We start from the raw sequence: 21,001 nt of genomic DNA on the forward strand, positions 1-21,001 counted from the left end.
CAGGGTCTAAACCAGGTCTAAACCAGGTCTAAAACCAGGTCTAAAAACCAGGTCTAAACCAGGAAAACTAAACCAGGACTAAACCAGGTCTAAACCAGGTCTAAAACCAGGTCTAAACCAGGTCTAAACCAGGTCTAAACAAGGTCTAAAACCAGGACTAAAACCAGGTCTAAACCAGGTCTCTAAACCAGGACTAAACCAGGTCTAAAACCAGGTCTAAAACCAGGTCTAAACCAGGTCTAAAACCAGGACTAAACCAGGTCTAAACCAGGTTCTAAACCAGGGTCTAAAACCAGGTCTAAACCAGGACTAAACCAGGTCTAAACCAGGTCTAAACCAGGTCTAAACCAGGTCTAAAACCAGGTCTAAAACCAGGTCTAAACCAGGTCTAAACCAGGTCTAAAACCAGGACTAAACCAGGTCTAAAACCAGGTCTAAACCAGGTCTAAAACCAGGTCTAAACCAGGTCTAAACCAGGTCTAAACCAGGTCTAAACCAGGTCTAAAACCAGGTCTAAAACCAGGTCTAAAACCAGGTCTAAACCAGGACTAAAACCAGGTCTAAAACCAGGTCTAAACCAGGACTAAACCAGGACTAAAACCAGGTAAACCCTAAAACCAGGTCTAAAACCAGGTCTAAACCAGGGGTCTAAACCAGGTCTAAACCAGGACTAAAACAAACCAGGTCTAAAACCAGGTCTAAACCAGGTCTAAACCAGGTCTAAACCAGGTCTAAACCAGGACTAAAACCAGGTCTAAAACCAGGTCTAAACCAGGTCTAAACCAGGTCTAAAACCAGGTCTAAAACCAGGTCTAAAACCAGGTCTAAACCAGGACTAAACCAGGTCTAAACCAGGTCTAAACCAGGTCTAAAACCAGGTCTAAACCAGGTCTAAACCAGGTCTAAACCAGGTCTAAAACCAGGTCTAAAACCAGGTCTAAAACCAGGTCTAAACCAGGTCTAAACCAGGACTAAACCAGGTCTAAAACCAGGTCTAAAACCAGGTCTAAACCAGGTCTAAACCAGGTCTAAACCAGGTCTAAAACCAGGTCTAAAACCAGGTCTAAACCAGGACTAAACCAGGTCTAAAACCAGGTCTAAACCAGGTCTAAACCAGGTCTAAACCAGGACTAAACCAGGTCTAAAACCAGGTCTAAAACCAGGTCTAAACCAGGACTAAAACCAGGTCTAAACCAGGTCTAAACCAGGTCTAAACCAGGTCTAAACCAGGTCTAAACCAGGTCTAAACCAGGTCTAAAACCAGGTCTAAACCAGGTCTAAACCAGGTCTTCTAAACCAGGTCTAAAACCAGGTCTAAACCAGGTCTAAAACCAGGTCTAAAAAACTAAAACCAGGTCTAAACCAGGTCTAAACCAGGTCTAAAACCAGGACTAAACCAGGTCTAAACCAGGTCTAAACCCTAAACCAGGACTAAACCAGGTCTAAACCAGGTCTAAACTAAACCAGGACTAAACCAGGACTAAACCAGGTCTAAAACCAGGTCTAAAACCAGGTCTAAACCAGGACTAAACCAGGACTAAACCAGGTCTAAACCAGGTCTAAACCAGGTCTAAACCAGGTCTAAACCAGGTCTAAACCAGGTCTAAAACCAGGTCTAAACCAGGACTAAACCAGGTCTAAAACCAGGTCTAAACCAGGTCTAAACCAGGACTAAACCAGGTCTAAACCAGGTCTAAAACCAGGTCTAAAACCAGGTCTAAAACCAGGTCTAAACCAGGTCTAAAACCAGGTCTAAAACCAGGTCTAAACCAGGACTAAACCAGGTCTAAACCAGGTCTAAAACTAAACCAGGACTAAACCAGGTCTAAACCAGGTCTAAACCAGGTCTAAACCAGGTCTAAAACCAGGTCTAAAACCAGGTCTAAACCAGGACTAAACCAGGACTAAACCAGGACTAAACCAGGTCTAAACCAGGTCTAAACCAGGTCTAAACCAGGACTAAACCAGGACTAAACCAGGTCTAAACCAGGTCTAAAACAACTAAACCAGGTCTAAACCAGGACTAAAACCACTAAACCAGGTCTAAAACCAGGTCTAAAACCAACTAAACCAGGTTCTAAAACCATAAACCAGGTCTAAAAACTAAAACCAGGTCTAAACCAGGTCTAAAACCAGGTCTAAAACCAGGACTAAACCAGGTCTAAACCAGGTCTAAACCAGGTCTAAAACAAAACCAGGTCTAAACCAGGACCAGGACTAAACCAGGACTAAAACCAGGTCTAAACCAGGGACTAAACCAGGACTAAACCAGGTCTAAACCAGGTCTAAACCAGGTCTAAACCAGGACTAAACCAGGTCTAAACCAGGTCTAAAAACCAGGTCTAAAACCAGGTCTAAAACCACTAAACCAGGTCTAAACCAGGTCTAAAAACTAAACCAGGTCTAAACCAGGCTCTAAACCAGGTCTAAACCAGGTCTAAAACCAGGTCTAAACCAGGTCTAAACCAGGACTAAACCAGGTCTAAACCAGGTCTAAACCAGGTCTAAAACCAGGTCTAAAACCAGGTCTAAACCAGGTCTAAACCAGGTCTAAAACCAGGTCTAAACCAGGTCTAAACCAGGTCTAAACCAGGTCTAAAACTAAACCAGGTCTAAACAAGGTTTAAAACCGGGTCTAAAACCAGGTCTAAACCAGGTCTTAACAAGGTCTAAAACTGGGTCTAAAACCAGGTCTAAAACCAGGTCTAAACCAGGACTAAACCAGGTCTAAAACCGGGTCTAAAACCAGGTCTAAACTAGGACTAAACCAGGACTAAACCACGTCTAAACCAGGTCTAAACCAGGTCCAAACGAGGACTAAACCAGGTCTAAAACCAGGTCTAAAACCAGGTCTAAACCAGGACTAAACCAGGTCTAAACCAGGTCTAAAACCAGGTCTAAACCAGGACTAAACCAGGTCTAAACGAGGACTAAACCAAGTCTAAAACCAGGTCTAAAACAGGTCTAAAACCAGGTCTAAAACCAGGTCTAAACCAGGTCTAAAACCAGGTCTAAAACCAGGACTAAACCAGATCTAAAACCAGATCTAAACCAGGTCTAAACCTGGTCTAAAACCAGGTCTAAACCAGGTCTAAACAAGGTCTAAAACTGGGTCTAAAACCAGGTCTAAACCAGGTCTAAACAAGGTCTAAAACAGGTCTAAAACCAGGTCTAAAACCAGGTCTAAACCAGGACTAAACCAGGTCTAAAACCAGGTCTAAAACCAGGTCTAAACTAGGACTAAACCAGGACTAAACCAGGTCTAAACCAGGTCTAAACCAGGACTAAAACCAGGTCTAAACCAGGACTAAACCAGGTCTAAAACCAGGTCTAAAACCAGGTCTAAAACCAGGTCTAAACCAGGAAACCAGGTCTAAACCAGGTCTAAACCAGGTCTAAACCAGGTCTAAACCAGGTCTAAAACCAGGTCTAAACCAGGTCTAAACCAGGTCTAAACCAGGACTAAACCAGGTCTAAACCAGGTCTAAACCAGGTCTAAACCAGGACTAAACCAGGTCTAAACCAGGTCTAAACCAGGGTCTAAACCAGGTCTAAAACCAGGTCTAAAAACCAGGGTCTAAACCAGGTCTAAACCAAGGTTTAAAACCGGGTCTAAAACCAGGACTAAACCAGGTCTAAACCAGGTCTAAACCAGGACTAAACCAGGTCTAAAACCAGGTCTAAAACCAGGTCTAAACCAGGACTAAACCAGGTCTAAACCAGGTCTAAAACCAGGTTTAAAACCAGGTCTAAAACCAGGTCTAAACCAGGTCTAAAACCAGGTCTAAACCAGGTCTAAAACCAGGTCTAAAACCAGGTCTAAACCAGGACTAAACCAGGTCTAAAACCAGGTCTAAAACCAGGTCTAAAACCAGGTCTAAACCAGGACTAAACCAGGACTAAACCAGGTCTAAACCAGGTCTAAACCAGGACTAAAACCAGGTCTAAACCAGGACTAAACCAGGTCTAAACCAGGACTAAACCAGGTCTAAAACCAGGTCTAAAACCAGGTCTAAAACCAGGTCTAGGGTTAGGGTTAAACCAGGTCTAAAACCGGGTCTAAAACCAGGTCTAAAACCAGGTCTAAACCAGGACTAAACCAGGTCTAAAACCGGGTCTAAAACCAGGTCTAAAACCAGGTCTAAACCAGGTCTAAACCAGGTCTAAACCAGGACTAAAACCAGGTCTAAACCAGGACTAAACCAGGTCTAAACCAGGACTAAACTAGGTCTAAAACCGGGTCTAAAACCAGGTCTAAAACCAGGTCTAAACTAGGACTAAACCAGGTCTAAACCAAGTCTAAAACTGGGTTTAAAACCAGGTCTAAACCAGGTCTAAACCAGGTTTAAAACCAGGTCTAAAATCAGGTCTAAACCAGGTCTAAAACTGGGTCTAAAACTACGTCTAAAACCAGGTCTAAACCAGGACTAAACCAGGTCTAAACCAGGTCTAAAACCAGGTCTAAACCAGGTCTAAACCAGGACTAAACCAGGAATAAAACCAGGACTAAACCAGGTCTAAACCAGGTCTAAACAAGGTCTCAAACCAGGTCTAAAACCAGGTCTAAAACAGGTCTAAAACCAGGTCTAAAAATAGGTCTAAACCAGGTCTAAAAATAGGTCTAAACCAGGTCTAAACCCAGGTCTAAACCAGGTCTAAAAATAGGTCTAAACCAGGTCTAAATCCAGGTCTAAATCCAAGTCTAAAACCAGGTCTAAAACCAGGTCTAAACCAGGTCAAAACCAGGTCTAAAACCAGGTCTAAACCAGATCTAAACCAGGACTAAACCAGGTCTAAACCAGGTCTAAACAAGGTCTCAAACCAGGTCTAAAACCAGGTCTAAAAATAGGTCTAAACCAGGTCTAAACCCAGGTCTAAACCAGGTCTAAAAATAGGTCTAAACCAGGTCTAAACCAGGTCTAAATCCAGGTCTAAATCCAGGTCTAAAACCAGGTCTAAAACCAGGTCTAAAACCAGGTCTAAACCAGGACTAAACCAGGACTAAACAAGGACTAAACCCAAACTAAACCAGGACTAAAACCAGGTCTAAAACCAGGTCTAAACCAGGACTAAACCAGGACTAAACCAGGACTAAAACCAGGACTAAACCAGGACTAAAACAGGATTTAACAGGACTAAACCAGGACTAAACCAGGACTAAACCAGGACTAAAACAGGATTTAAACCAGGACTAAACCAGGACTAAACCAGGACTAAACCAGGACTAAACCAGGACTAAACCAGGACTAAACCAGGACTAAAACCAGGACTAAAACAGGATTTAACAGGACTAAACAAGGACTAAACCCAAACTAAACCAGGACTAAAACCAGGTCTAAACCAGGACTAAACCAGCACTAAACCAGGACTAAAACAGGATTTAACAGGACTAAACCATGCTGCGCAGACCATGTCTATTCGCCTTCTATCAATAATATTTTTAATTTGGTTCAGTAAAGTCTGGACTTTTTATTGTCTTTTATCAGACAAAACATCTTATGTTACGATATCCTAGTCTTTGCTTCTCTACAGTAAACCAAGTAATCCAAAGTATTCAGATTACGTTACTCACTTTAAGTAATTTAATGGATTATGTTACAAACTACATTTTGGGGTATGTAATCTGTAATCTGTAGGGGAATACATTTTAAAAGTAACCTTCCCAACACTGTCCACATCACAGTAGGAACATTTATTATATTCTATACCAAAGTGTCTGATGAATTAATTGGAAGGGTAGATACCAGAGAGAGTTTTATAGTGGACTTCTTTTGTTTTTGGAGGAATGGGGAGATAATTTGTTCTAATTTTTATTTTTTCTAGGTTGCTAAAAATAACACAATCTAATATCCTTAACTTCTGTCCTCTGAACAGTACAAACTACACTTCATAGCTGGTCGAAATCAGTTAAAAATGTAACATAAAAATTAAGATTTTTTTTTACAAAATGCTCAATGTGCCAACAGTCAGCATCAAGAGCCACGACGACTGGAACCTCGACGGTAAAAATCAGGTTTAGGTGTGCATTCAGATGTGGGTAGGCTTACCCATGAGGTAACTGTTGGGTAAGCCTACCTTAGTTCAAATGTTAGGATTAAGTTTAGGCAGGTGGCAATCATGGTTAAGATTAGAATCAGTGTGGAAATGTATTTAAATTCTCCCAACAATTCTGTGGCAGTATGTATAATAAATAACTGATGTCAAATGTACCAGTACTTACAGAAAAGGGCCCTAAATAAGCTCCTGTCCGTCCTGGAGAACCCCCAGCACCCCCTGCACTGCACCATCATCAGACAGAAGAGCGTCTTCTTTGCTTTGCTCCACGGACAGACCCTGGAATTCGTTTGTACCACATGCATACGCTACACATATTCAACGCTTCACTATAATTTGATAAATACACAAATATGCCATATGTGGCAAATGTAGCAGAAGACCTTCCAGAGGAAATACTCCAAGACTTTCCAGAGGGAACACTTTGAGGGAATTAACCATTTCAAATTAAATGAGATGGTTTAACCCACTGCATCACGTCTGATTCGTCTGTAGGAAAAATACGAAGCGGTATGAATGATTCTGTACCAGTTATTTATAGCCACACAGACAGTCCTCAACACCGGCCAACTAAGCTAGCTCAAACTTTATTTGTAGGTGAATTTTTGAACAGTTTTCCTCATGTCTCTCCTGGACATATTTAGTATTTATCATTTAAATTAAAACCGTGAGATGTTTAAAAAGACGCCACACATCATCTCTATAACTCTACCAGCACTTGGCTTTCATTTCGACCTGAGGCTGAAGCGACTTTTCTACAGCACAGGCAGGCTACTGCAGACAACTTTCCCTGCAGTCTTATCTATTAGACATGTAGTTAAATGTGCTGTTTTATACAAGTACAATATCCTGAGTGACATGTGTCTGAGACACAAAGGTGACAAAGAAGTGCAGTGTAAATGTTGCAATAAAACTGCAACAGTTTGCTGCAGTAAAACTTGAATTTCCTTCAAGATCAATAAATTCTCTCTCTCTAATACACATAATACAGATAGAGCCACTCCCCCCTGCTCTAGGGTGAACAACCTTTACCTCAAAGCGCTGCGAGCTCACTTTTTTGCCCTTCTTCATCCAGGTGATGCGTGGTTTAGGCTCGCCCGAAGCCTGACACACAAATGATGCAACTCCCCCAGAGACCCCCGTCTGGTCCTCGGGAGCCTGGATGAAGCTGGGCAAACCTGCAGGGCACAAGATTACTCTGTTAACAAGCTGATGTCCAAGAGTGGAGCTTTTCTTGTGTATATACTTCCACATTCACATTGTTGTTGTTGTGTTTTACCCACCTCTGCAGAGAGGATGGAGATTTAGTTAGGAAGTTACACTGAGTAGTGGTACTTACTGTGGGAGGCAACAGGCAGCAGCAGACACAGTAGCAGCAGCACTTGTAGGCCTGTCTGGACCAGACTCTCTCTGTGACCTATGATCCTGAAGAAGGAAGGGGGCAGGGGGCACCAGCTCTCATCTAGGGTCTCATCCTGGGTCTCATCCTGGGTCACCTGCCACACCAAGGTCATCACACAGTACCATGTATTTTTGATTTATTATTAAATCAAAAATTAGCAGATGATAAAAGATGTGAGCAAAAGCTCTAGCCTCATGTATCTCCCACCTTTATTAACAGCATTTGCATATCAAACAAGCAAAGCAGATGCTGAGTTACAATATTTTCATCTAAGAGGAGGTGTTTTAGTTCCGTCCCTATTTGCCAAAATCAACAAATGAACATGTTTTATCTAAAACCACCATCACAAGGTAGAGAAGATGATTTTGGATAATACTCCTCTTTAAGCAAATAATTCACACAAAATACTATATATGTTTCATATTGTGGTATAGGGGTTGCACTGTGTTTATGTGCTTAAGGCCCAATCACTAAAAAGCTCAAATCCTCCTCTCTGTCCTCCTCCAGCCCCGCCTCTCTGTCCCCTCCAGCTCCGCCTCTCTGTCCCCTCCAGCCCCGCCTCTCTGTCCCCCTCCAGCCCCGCCTCTCTGTCCCCCTCCAGCCCCGCCTCTCTCTCCCTCTCCAGCCCCTGCTCTCTGTCCCTGCTCTCTGTCCCCCCACCAGCCCTTCCTCTGTCCCCCTCCAACTCTTCCTGTCTGTCCCTTTCCTGCCCTTCCTCTCTGTCCCCCTCCAGCTAATTCTCACAGTCTGTACCTCATTGTGTTCTGGCCATATGGTTATGACTCATGTCAGCTAAAGCTTTGAGTTCAAATTTGTACAACCATCTTCTAAAATTGTTCCCTCAAAAACATGGCTGAAGAGATTTTAGATCCATCCATGCATGTTTCAGTAATATAGCGATCTCTCTTGGGCCCTATTCAAATCCTCCTTAGAATACAACTGCAGAACAATTGTGTAAAATATTCCACCTACATCACCAATACTCCCACACAACAATTCTCCATAAATGTACAAAAGCATGATACAATGCAATGTGCAGTAGTTTCATTGAAGGCTGATTGTGTTGTGACAGTGCTCTGAAAGGGGAGTAACTTAGTGTGGGGAGCAAATGGGGGGGGGGGGGGGGACTCAAAGCATCAAGACAGAAAATTTAACTAATTGGACATTTTAGGACATTATTTTCAGTGAATATAGCATTTTCAAAACAATTAAAGGTAACATGGTGATCTAAACATGTAGTAACAATTATGACCTCATAGAAGTGCAATACCACCTCTAACACACAAAGATAATCTATAGATCTGGATGATATGGCACAGGGCTCTGACTCAGGAATATAACTTTGCTTGTAAGGCAAAGCACCGATATGGACATTTTAGGCCAAGACAGATTGCAGTATTATAAATATTATAAAAACTTTAGCCAATAACCAATACGACATAAGCCCAGTTCTTTTCTATAAATTGTGTGGTTATTTTATTCTAGACTGAGGCAAGGCAAGGCAAGGCAAGTTTATTTGTATAGCACAATTCGTACACAAAGTAATTCTGAGGACAAAGAAATATTGCTATGTACTTTCATTTTTAGTTTTCTAACATAAGGACAAAATCCTGTAATAGCACAAAACACCCTTTACTTAACTGTAAAAAAAAGTTTTATGTAAGATTATTTATGACATCATATGTTTAAAATGGATAGGCCAACAGATTCAAATTAGACAAATGTCTGGCTGAACTCTCATATGCTGAGGATAGGCAGAGACCTGATTTCTGATAGGCTGAGAGCTGATAGGCTGAGGATAGACTGAACTCTGATAGGCTGAACTCTGATAGACTGAACTCTGATAGGGTGAACTCTGATAGGTTGAGTTCTGATAGGCTGAGTGGAAGTGAAAGAGTCTTCTGAGCTTTTCTTACAGTACCATTATACTTTATTCAAGAAAACGTAGCTTTCATTCATTCAGCTTTTTAACATTTTGTGAATTTATTGTTTCAATTAGATTTTTTCAATATTAACAATAATAATAAATATAGACGTAAGCAGCAATGATTAGCCCTTGCTCACACCTACGCTGTGCTCCTACACCTAAGCCACACCTCACCCTAACCCTAGCCTAAACCTAAACCTAATCTAACCTGTAACCCTGACCTTAATCCTCACCCTACCTCTAACCCTGTGCCTTGACCCTACCCCTAACTCTACCCTAACCCCTACCTCCTAACCTAACCCTAACCCCTAACCTAACCCTGCCGTTTTTCTCAATTTTTTAAGTGGTGATTAAAAAAAAAAAAAAAAAGATGGAGGACTTTCAGTCTGTAAGAGGGCATAGTCACAATATAATTTTTGTTGCTACTGCCATGATGCATCTGGTTAACAAATTTGGTTTGGCTGCGCCAAAGTTTTTGATGTGAGCATATCACAAATGTTGACAAGAGCTGTTGCAGGGGGAGAGCTGTTGACCTCGACTGGGGACGTTGTCCGGAGGTGGAAGGAATACTGTGAGGATCTCTTCAATCCCACCGAGTAGGAAGCTGAGACTGGGGACTCGGAGGTGGACTCGTCCATCACCCTGGCTGAAGTCACAGAGGTGGTTGGCAAGCTCCTTGGTGGCAAAGCTCCGGGGGTGGATGAGATATGTCCTGAGTATCTTAAGTCTCTGGATGTTGTGGGGCTGTCTTGGCTGACACGCCTCTTCATCATCCTGTGACAGTCAGGGACAGTACCTCTGGACGGGCAGATCAGGGTGGTGGTCCCTCTGTATAAGAAGGGGGACCGAAGGGTGTGTTCCAATTACAGGGGAATCACACTCCTCAGCCTCCCCGATAAGGTCTATTCCAGGGTACTGGAGAGGAGAATATAGTCGATAGTCGAACCTCAGCTCCAGGAGGAGCAGTGTGGTTTTCGTCCAGGGAGTGGAACATTAGACCAGCTCTACACTCTCCATAGGGTGCTCGAGGGTTCATGGGAGTTTGCCCAACCAGTCCACATGTGCTTTGTGGATCTGGAGAAGGCATTCGACCGTGTCCCTCGTGGTGTCCTGTGGGGGGTGCTCTGGGAGTGTGGGGTCTGGGGCCCTTTGCTAAGAGCTGTCCGGTCCCTGTATGACCGGAGCAGGAGCTGTGTTTGCATTGTCGGCAGTAAGTCAGACCTTTTCCCGGTGCATGTTGGACTCTGCCAGGGCTGCCCTTTGTCACCGGTTCTGTTCATTGTATTTATGGACAGAATTTCTAGGCGCAGTCAGGGGCCGGAGGGGGTCCGGTTTGGGGACCACAGGATTTCATCTCTGCTGTTCGCAGATGATGTTGTCCTGTTGGCTCCATGGAACCAGGACCTGCAGTGTGCACTGGGGCGGTTTGCAGCCGAGTGTGAAGCGGCTGGGATGAGGATCAGCTCTTCTAAATCTGAGGCCATGGTTCTCGACCGGAAAAAGGTGGCTTGCCCTCTCCGGGTGGGTGGAAAGTCCTTGCCTCAATTGGAGGAGTTCAGGTATCTCGGGGTCTTGTTCATGAGTGAGGGGAGGACGGAACGTGAGATTGACAGGCGGATCAGTGCAGCTTTGGCAGTGATGCGGTCGCTGTATTGGACAGTTGTGGTGAAGAGGGAGCTGAGCTGAAAGGTGAAACTCTCGATTTACTGGTCAGTCTTCGTTCCTACTCTCACCTATGGTCATGAGCTCTGGGTAGTGACCAAAAGGACAAAATCGCGGATACAAGTGCTCAAAATGAGTTTCCTCCACAGGGTGTCTGGACGCTTCCTTAGAGATAGGGTGAGAAGCTCAGTCACACAGGAGGAGCTTAGAGTAGAGCTGCTGCTCCTCCATGTCGAGAGGAGCCAGTTGAGGTGGCTCGGGCATCTGTTCCGGATGCCTTCTGGGCATGTCCCACCGGAAGGAGGCCCCGGGGAAGACTCAGGTCATGCTGGAGGGACAATGTCTCTCGGCTGGCTTGGGAACGCCTCGGGGTTCCCCCGGAGGAGCTGGAGGACATGTCTGGGGTGAGGGAAGTCTAGGAGTCCCTGCTTAGACTGCTGCTCCTGCGACCTGGCCCCAGATAAGCGGAAGAAAATGGATGGATGGACTTTCGGTCTGTAAGAGGGCATAGTCACAATATAATTTTTGTTGCTACTGCCATGATGCATCTGCTTACCAATTTTGGTTTGGCTGCACCAAAGTTTTTGATCAAGAGCATGTCACAAATGTGTCTCTTTTGTTATTTTTATAGCTCTATGACAAATTTTATTGTTCCATACAAATTGCCTAGAGGGCAACCCATTTTTGTATTTTCTCACATTTTCTCACATTAATCTGTTCAATGTCAGGATGTCCACCTACTATTTAAGTTTGAGTGAAATCAACCAAAGTTTGTGCGATTTGGCAGTTGTTCCATTATATCATGAAGAGGTTCTGTCATCGCTATGTGAATGCAGTAAAAATATGACATGGGTGTTACTGGCTTTTGTGATCAGGACGCCAGGACTGAATTTTGTGGAAAATATCTGAAAATTGATTAAAAGAATAATGAATTAATTAATTAAAAAAAATCTCCCCATATGCCCCCAGTAGATGTTACAACTGTTTCAAATTTCACTGAAATCAGAGTTTGTTTGTGAAAATGGGGGCAATTTGTAAAAATGCAATATTTCTAAAATTCTGGGCATTTTTGTCACTTCACAGCTCAGAGACTGTAAGATGTGGGTCTAAAGTTTGGGTAAATTTTGATGCTCCATCCCATGAGAAAATGTGTATTGAATTTGAGCTCCGTTGGGTAAACGCCCTAGGAAGAGTACAGAAAAGACAAAAAATGCTGACTGGAGCAGACAGCATTGGTGTAATAATATATATTTTACTTGTCTTGTCATGATCTACGATCTGTGTCAAATTTCATGATTCTACATCCACATTTTTTTTTGGTATCGTTTCTATACCCTAATTCTTGCTTCTTGCTTGCTGATGCACCATTTGATTTATTTTCGGAAAATGGAAATATCAGGAATGTAGAGAAAAACAAAATAAGAAAGAACATTCTGATATGAGAACAATGTTTGTTCTGCTTTTTTTTAGGGTCTCTGGTCACTATGGGCATGTCACTTTGCATCAGGCCACTTCCCGGCCATTAGTAGCACCGCTTTGCGATATTAATAGGCCCTTCACCAGCTGGTGCTAGGGCCTAATAATAGTCTTAATAATAACAGACTATAATAGGCAATAATACAACACTTCCAGGCGGTTAAAGTCGCTTTACTATTTGGTGCATTATTCATTCACTCCACAGTGGTGATGATGATATACTATTGCAGCCACAGCTGCCCTGGGACAGACCAGCAGAAGTGAGACTGCCAATCTGGACCATCGGCTCTGACCACCAAAACTCACACACCAAATGCACACTGGCCACTGTGGAACATAGAATTTTTGCCAGTGGTGCCCCCCTGTGACAGCTGGTATTCCCTGCCCGATCAGAGACTGCGATGTGTGTTGTGAGAGAGCAGAGGGTCTAGTTCATACTGCCATTGTGTCCTTATGCAAGACACTTTAATAACCTTACCTTGTAAAAATGTGGTGTATGAGAGAGTCATGGTCGGAGAAGTCAGACGCACAGACTGTCAGACTACTGTGGCTACAGAAGTCTACAGACCACTGTATTTTTACTCCAGACTACAGTCTGGAGTAAAAATACATGAGTGTCTGGTCAGCTGCATCTTTTATTGTGAAAACATTAAAAACAGTGTGGTGCATTAAAAGACAATGTGGTGCATTTAAAAAAAGAGAGATCTGAGCACATGAGAAGAGGGATTATTATTGATTTTTTATTATTGTTTTTACTGATTAATTTTAATTATGTATTATATTAATTTTATTACTATTGTTTTTTTTTTGTTTTTTTTTTAAATGTGCTCCTCCTCTCTCACCCTCATCCAGCTCAGGTCAGGACCTGGGAGTTTGCGAGCACTATCTTTGCTGTTCCTAGTACTGCACTTTTCTGGACTGAGATGTCTGATGTTTCTCCTGGAATCTGTTGCAGCCACTCTTCCAGTTTGGGAGTTAAAGCCCTATGAGATCACCACGGACACCACTTGTAGCAGCCAATGAGCCTAGGCCACTGGCCACCTGGCTACTGGTTTAAAGTTGTTCTGACGCGCTTGTAATATAAATCCACAGATAAATTCTTAGTCCTTTATTGGCTTACCTGTCTTCTTCTTCTTCTGCTTCTTCTTCTGCTGCGGTCGATGATTTGGCTGAGGGGTTTCAAACATATGCAGAACAGCAGCGGGGACAGTGTGTTACCCTGGTATAGGCCACATTTGATGAACCCTTGTGTAAGTTGCTTCCCATTGTTTCAATGGGAAGCAACTAAATCAAGTTTCCAATAAAGGCTCTTGGAGTCCTGTTGATGTTGTACAACTCACAGGCGTACATGTCACGGGTGACTGTTCGGTCAACCAGGAGTTGGTGTTTGGCTCCCCTGGTGTTTTTGCCAGTGCCCTTCTGTGCTGTGGTCATGTATTGATCCATGTGCACACCGTGATGATGCCTCCTGACATGAGCTTCCTTGTTGTGGAGAGAGAAGTTATTGGCCGATACTTGGATGGGACTGTACCCTTTGAGGGATCCTTCAGGATCAGGATCATACACCCTTGGGTTAGACAATCAGGGTGAGTCGCATCCTTTAGCAGCTGGTTCATTTGTGCTGAAAGGTGCTTGAGGAGAGCAGTGACCTTCTTTAGCCAGTATGCGTGGATCATGTCAGGGTCTGGTGCAGTGCAGTTTTTCATACCTGAGACTCTTTGCTGAATGTCTACCACTGTGATGGTGACTGGATTCTGTTCAGTGAGGTTGCTGTGGTCTTCTCTCAGAGCCACCAGCCACTGTGATGCCTCCCTCTCCCATATGCCTTTCCAGTACCTTTCAGTCTCCAGCCTTGGTGGTCTGCTCTACAGTTGTGCCACTGAGCATACACTTTCATAGGTTGTGTTGCAAACAGGTGGTTTATTCGTCTAGCTTTATTATCTCATATCTCTAGGTGGCTGGCCAAGGCTTGGAGCTATGCTACTGTTGTTGGAGGCCGCCCCATGAGTGGCTTTGATGAGACTGTCCCAGGTGTCAGCGATGGGTGTGGGCAGAGGGCCGGTGATAGTTCCACAGAACACTGGTTTCCTCAGTTCTTTCTCTTCTCCTTGACAGTGGGTGTCCACCAGGGTAGGATCTTTAGCCAAGCGGCGCTCTGTGCTCCGCAGCTGTGGGAGCAGCAGTGTTGTGCAAGTTCATACTTTTCATGAACTAGTTCAAAGTTCAGTTCATTTTATTTTTAGATGAGATCTGTAAATGAAAGGCTGCATTTATTTTTCAAACTGACTTCTAGTTTACAACAACTTTACAAGATACACTGTTTGGCAAGTTACTTTGAAACTGTAATGTGTTATTTATGACTTGTTACAATATGTTTTCTTTAAAGGCAGCTTTTCAAATTTCTCCATAATAGAGAGAGGCGTGTCTCAAGGTTCCTCACTGGGTCCCCTTTTATTTTCTATTTTTATTAACGACCTTCCCCTTGCCTGCACAGCCTGTGATATTCAACTCTACGCTGACGATACAGTTATTTATTCATCTAAATCTAATATTACTGATAGTCAATCCTCAATTCAACATGATTTTAATACTGTTCAATTATGGCTACAGTATAACAAACTTCTACTTAATAAATCTAAATCATATTTCATGTTGTTCCAGAAACGAATCCGTCCTTTTTCTGTTAATGATATAAATTTGACATTTACCGATTCATCATCAATTATAGCAGTTGATAAATTTAAATATCTTGGCTTATGGCTTGACCCGTCGCTCTCATTCAGCGCCCACATACAAACTATTACAAACAAAATTCCATATCGCTTAAAATTACTTTATCAGTCCATCAGTTGTTTTAGCTTTTCTGTTAGGAAAAAGATGATTTCAGAACTAATTCTTCCCATTTTAAGATTACTGCGATATTATTTATCAAAATACTACAACTTCTATTCTCCAGCCACTCAACATTATCTATAACAGTCTGTGCAGATTCATTCTCCGCTGTCCCTTCAGAACTCACCACTGTACAATGTATCACCAACTGTCCTGGCTTAATCTGTTCTCCTGACATCAACTTCACTGGTTATTATTTATTTTTAAATGTATTAATCTCAGTTATCCTGAATATCTTAAACAGTATTTAATTCCATTCAGATCCTCTTATAGTTTACGTCATGCAGATATTTTTTGTTGTCCCAAGAGTCAAAAAACAAATTGGAAAATACTCATTTAAATATAAAGCTGCTTCTGATTGGAACAATCTTCCCTCATCGATTCGTGCTTTAACTTCTGTCTCTTTTAGTCCGGTTCCTTATATACTTTTGTGGGATTTTTGGGGGGATTTGCTAACCTATATATTTTTGGAAAGGTTATAGTATGTGGAGTCAGAAAATCAATGTTTGCATTTGCCCAGATGTCTTTATGGTGGCCATATTGAATAAAAATAAAAAAAATGGCCGCCAAAAATCTCTTTTTGGAATATCTCAGCCTCTGAATAAGTTGAAATGTTGATTTTAACTGCTAAACCCACATTTTCAGGGTCAGGGAATCAAATGGTGTTAGTTACAAAGCTGTAAGACCTACCCACATTAACCCTTAGATGCATAAGTGGGTCAAAAATGACCCGGTTTGGTTGTTTCTTGCAATTTCATTGTAATATTTGCATGTGATACTCCATGTTCCACCAAAAAACATGTTTTTTTATTATCCTGTTGAAATATTTCAACAATATGGGTAAAACAAACTATAAACATCACATGCAGCTGGTCAGATAACTCAAAGAGTTTAAAGTAGCTCACATAAAATGTGTATGATGTCAACACACACATTTAGACACAATATAATTATGCAACCTTTTTTTAGACATTTTCTATACATCATCATTATCATCATCACTTTCATACAACCATAGACTGTATATACAAGTGGACAGATCTAATGCTGTAGCCACCATGTGCCAAATAGGAAGTTCTCCAGGAGGCTCTTCCAGCTCCTTCTGACTCTGGCTCTGACTTACGTTAGGACCTTGTGGCTCCTCTCTCTGTACCTGCTGCTGTGAACCTCGACATTTTGGTCTTAAAATGTTTGTAAGAACCCGCTCTACATGATCCTGAATTTGTTTTGTTTTTTTTGTTTTTTTTTGCTAGTTTGTCCGAAATCAGTGAACATCTCAAGCTTCATTTGAGCAGCGCTGAACTCTGTGGGTCACACTCACTTAGTCCACTTCTTTTATACAGTCTATGCAACATGGCTTGGGAATCATCATCATTCTGGCACTGGCTGCTGCACTGACACGTCAGTACAGTCTAAATCAGGGGTCGGCAACCCGCGGCTCCGGAGCCGCATGCGGCTCTTTAGCACTCCCCTAGTGGCTCCCTGGAGCTTTTTGAAAAATGAGTGAAAATGGAAAAGGAATGATTTTTTTGTTGTTGTTTTAATATGGTTTGTTTAGGGGTAAAACTCTCGTTCATCTCTTGTCATGGATTGATCCATCAGCTGTGTGCAAATGCAAAGACATTAAAAGTGCTTCAGCAGAACAAATAGATGAGCTGAAGCCAGGGTGGTGTCCGGTGCCTCCACCTGAGAAGTGCTTTTCCCCGAAAAGCAGCCCGGAGCAGCCCGGACCTGTGGCCCACAGCGCATTCTCGCTTTTCCTGCACAGAACCAGCGCACAGAGGATGACACGGAACCGCTCTGATCCAGTCCTTTGCACGCTGGTCTTGCTCGCCCCCGTCTGGAACCAGGACACGGAGGACAAAGCCTCTGGACAATCTGACCAACACTGGACCCCCAGCCCCGTCTTGAGGAGCTGCGCACTGACTGTGTTTGGTGCTGCTGCCCGAGCTCAGAGCTTCTGCTCCGGGCTGATGTTGCGTACAAAGTTCTACATGCTGCTGTTTTATGAGTGCTCCTGTGCACGATCAGAAGAAATGTGACTGCTGCTCTGAATACGTCCATCATCGTCGTCAAAGCAACAGGTAAACGTCAGTTGCACTTTCAGCGTGTCAGCTCCTAAAACTCCGTTTATCTCAGTTTACACGCAAACGTGAAACCGGAGTTTTTAGAAAGATTCGTTTTCAGAGGCAAATTCACCGTTTGCGTGTAAATGATGTGAACAAATGAAGGGAAATGTCTCCGTTTAAAAAAAATATCCATGTACGGGGCCTAAATGACAAAGGAATAAACACTAACCACCTGATTTCAGTGGCTACAGACGGCGCACCGAGTATGAGAGGGTCACAAAATGGGTTTGTGTAATCATGAATGCTCATTTTGTATTTGTAGCCAACTTAGTAATTTTAATAGTCGGCTTATAAAGTTAATACACTGACAGCCTATGTTGCCTTCATATTAGGCTTATATAAGGCTTTTAATTTTTTGCGGCTCCAGGCAGGTATGGTTTTTGTTTTTTTGGGTCAATATGGCTCTTTGAACATTTTGGGTTTCCGACCCCTGGTCTAAATCTTTAGTTTCTGGTGTGCAGTTCTACAGTCACCTTTGTATTTGGCAGTGGTGAACCGTGGACCTGGACCCTGGGCCTTCACTAGGACCAATTTCTGGCCGTCATGACATGAATTATTTAAAGAAAACTAAATGAAGCAAATCGCACATGCACTTATTTCATATATTTGTTTAATAAACATTAGGTACTGTTCAACAAGATGGACAGATCCACGGCCGTCCGGGCTACGAGTTCCATGGGCTCCGAGCTCTGGTTTGGCCATGGGCTCCGAGCTCCGGTTCCTGGGTCGTCCAAATAGGGGTGTCCTGCTCATTTTTTGACGCTGCGGTCTTGCTTATATTTGCTATCACAGGGTATTCGCAAAGGCCCTGAATATGTGATATGATCTGACCATATATATACACCCATAGCGTTCAGCGCTGCTCAAATGAGGCTCATGATGTTCACGGTTACAGGAGTGAATATGGAGCCAGGCTTTATATTTTTCCATTCCATTCCATTTCTTCCGCTTATCCGGGGCCGGGTCGCGGGGGCAGCAGTGCCCTCTTCACACACACTTCCTCCAGGGGGACCCCGAGGTGTTCCCAGGCTAGCCGAGAGACATAGTCCCTCCAGCGTGTCCTGGGTCTTCCCCAGGGCCTCCTCCCGGTGAGCATTCCTGGAACACCTCTCCAGGGAGGCGTCCAGGAGGCATCCGGAGATGACAAGACACCTTTATCCTGTCGAGAACCATGACCTCATATTTGGAGGAGCTGATCTTCGTCCCAGCTGCTTCACACACGGGTCAAATCGCCCCAGTGCTGCAGGTCCTGGTTTGATGAAGCCAACACGACAACATCATCTGCAAACAGCAGATATGATCCTGTGGTCCTCAAACCAGACCCCCTTCAGCCCCTGACTGCGCCTAGAAATTCTGTCCATAAATACAATGAACAGAACCGGTGACAAAGGGCAGCCCTGGGGAGTCCAACATGCAACGGGAACAGGTCTGACTTACTGCTGGCAATGAACACAGCTCCTGCTCCGGTCATACAGGGACCGGACAGCTCTTAGCAAAGGGCCCCGAACCCCAGACTCCCAGAGCACCCCCCACAGGACACCACGAGGGACACGGTCGAATGCCTTCTCCAGATCCACAAAGCACATGTGGACTGTTTGGGCAAACTCCCATGAACCCTCGAGCACCCAATGGAGAGTGTAGAGCTGGTCCAGTGTTCCACGACCAGATGTTGAAGAGGCGTGTCAGCCAAGACCCACAACATCCAGAGACTTGAAATACTCATTGCGGATGGCTTTAAATTATGAATAGGATTTTTATGACAGACAAAATAGCAAAAAAAATTAAATAAAATCAGGATCATGTAGAGCAGGTTCATACAAACATTTTAAGACCAAAATGTCGAGGTTCACAGCAGCAGGTACAGAGAGAGGAGCCACAAGGTCCTAACGTAAGTCAGAGCCAGAGTCAGGAGGAGCTGGAAGAGCCTCCTGGAGACCTTCCTATTTGGCACATGGCGGCTACAGGGTTAGATCTGTCCACTTGTATATACAGTCTATGGTTGTATGAAAGTGATGATGATAATGATGATGTATAGAAAATGTCTAATAAAAAGGTTGCATAATTATATTGTGTCTAAATGTGTGTGTTGACATCCAACATACACATTTTATGTGAGCTACTTTTAAACTCTTTGAGGTATCTGACCAGCTGCATGTGATGTTTATAGTTTGTTTTACCCATATTGTTGAAGTATTTCAACAGGATAATAATAAAAAAAAACATGTTTTTTGGAGGAACCTGGAGTATTACATGCAAATATCACAATGAAACTGCAAGAAAACAACCGAATCAGGTCATTTTTGACCCACTTATGCATCTAAGGGTTAATTTGGGTAGGTCTTACAGGTTTGTAACTAGCACCATTTTATTCCCTGACCCTGAAAATGTGGGTTTAGCAGTTAAAATCAACATTTCAACTTATTCAGAGGCTGAGATATTCCAAAAAGAGATTTTTGGCGGCCATTTTTTCAAAATCCAATATGGCCGCCATAAAGACATGTGGGCAAATGCAAACATTGATTTTCTGACTCCACATACTATAACCTTTCCAAAAATATATAGGTTAGCAAATCCCCAAAAACTTCCCACTAAGGTCAAAAAATGAGAATAAGGAACCGGCCTATTTACATAACCCATGTAATTGTTTTTGATTATTTTGTTGAATTTTGTTGTTTATCTTGTTCTGTCCTGTGATAGATCTTTGAACTCTGTTTATTATTATTGTTGTTATTATTATTATTTATTATTATTATTATTTTTTATTTTTTTTTCTTTCAAATTTGTTTTATTATGTGTGAAACAGTCAAGCGTGAGTGAGTGTGAGTGTGTGTTGATTTTGTTGTTTTGATGCTTATTTGAATTTATGTCTCCTACTGTCTGTCCTACTGTATCTGTCTGTTGTTGTTGTATTTATGAGGACCCCCTTGAAAATGAGATGGTGACACATCTCAAGGGGCTTATCCTCCAAACAAATAAATTCAAATTGCAAAGTAATTAGTTACATTACAATATTACTGCATTTAAAATGTAAAACTTTACATGACTATTACAGCACTTTTAATTTACTCTCACCAAAATAACTGCGAAGATGCTGAACTTTTGCACTGTATATGGACTGAACCAGGACTAAACCAGGACTAAACCAGGTCTAAACCAAGACTAAACCAGAACTGAACCAGGTCTAAACCAGGACTAAACCAGGTCTAAACCAGGTCTAAACCAAGACTAAACCAGAACTGAACCAGGTCTAAACCAGATCTAAACCAGGACTAAACCAGGTCCAAACCAGGTCTAAACCAAGACTAAACCAGAACTGAACCAGGTCTAAACCAGGACTAAACCAGGTCTAAACCAGGTGTAAACCAGGACTGAACCAGGTCTAAATCAGGACTGAACCAGGTCTAAACCAGGATTGAACCAGGACTGAACCAGGTCTAAACCAGGACTAAACCAGGTCTA

At 42.9% G+C, this 21,001-nt stretch overlaps 1 protein-coding gene across 1 annotated transcript in view; it reads right to left on the bottom strand.

Moving 5' to 3' along the window:
- The window catches only part of LOC110174624 (receptor-type tyrosine-protein phosphatase S-like), a 119,733-nt gene that overhangs the window by 90,005 nt on the left and 8,727 nt on the right, over window positions 1-21,001 (bottom strand). The window contains 2 exon segments of the mRNA XM_055164726.1: window positions 7,087-7,232; window positions 7,394-7,550. Coding sequence (XP_055020701.1) covers window positions 7,087-7,232; window positions 7,394-7,550 — 303 coding nt within the window.

The sequence above is a fragment of the Boleophthalmus pectinirostris genome, unplaced genomic scaffold (genome assembly GCF_026225935.1).
Source record: "Boleophthalmus pectinirostris isolate CB_2022bp ecotype Guang Dong unplaced genomic scaffold, ASM2622593v1 HiC_scaffold_7, whole genome shotgun sequence".
In the NCBI taxonomy this organism is placed as follows: domain Eukaryota; kingdom Metazoa; phylum Chordata; class Actinopteri; order Gobiiformes; family Gobiidae; genus Boleophthalmus; species Boleophthalmus pectinirostris.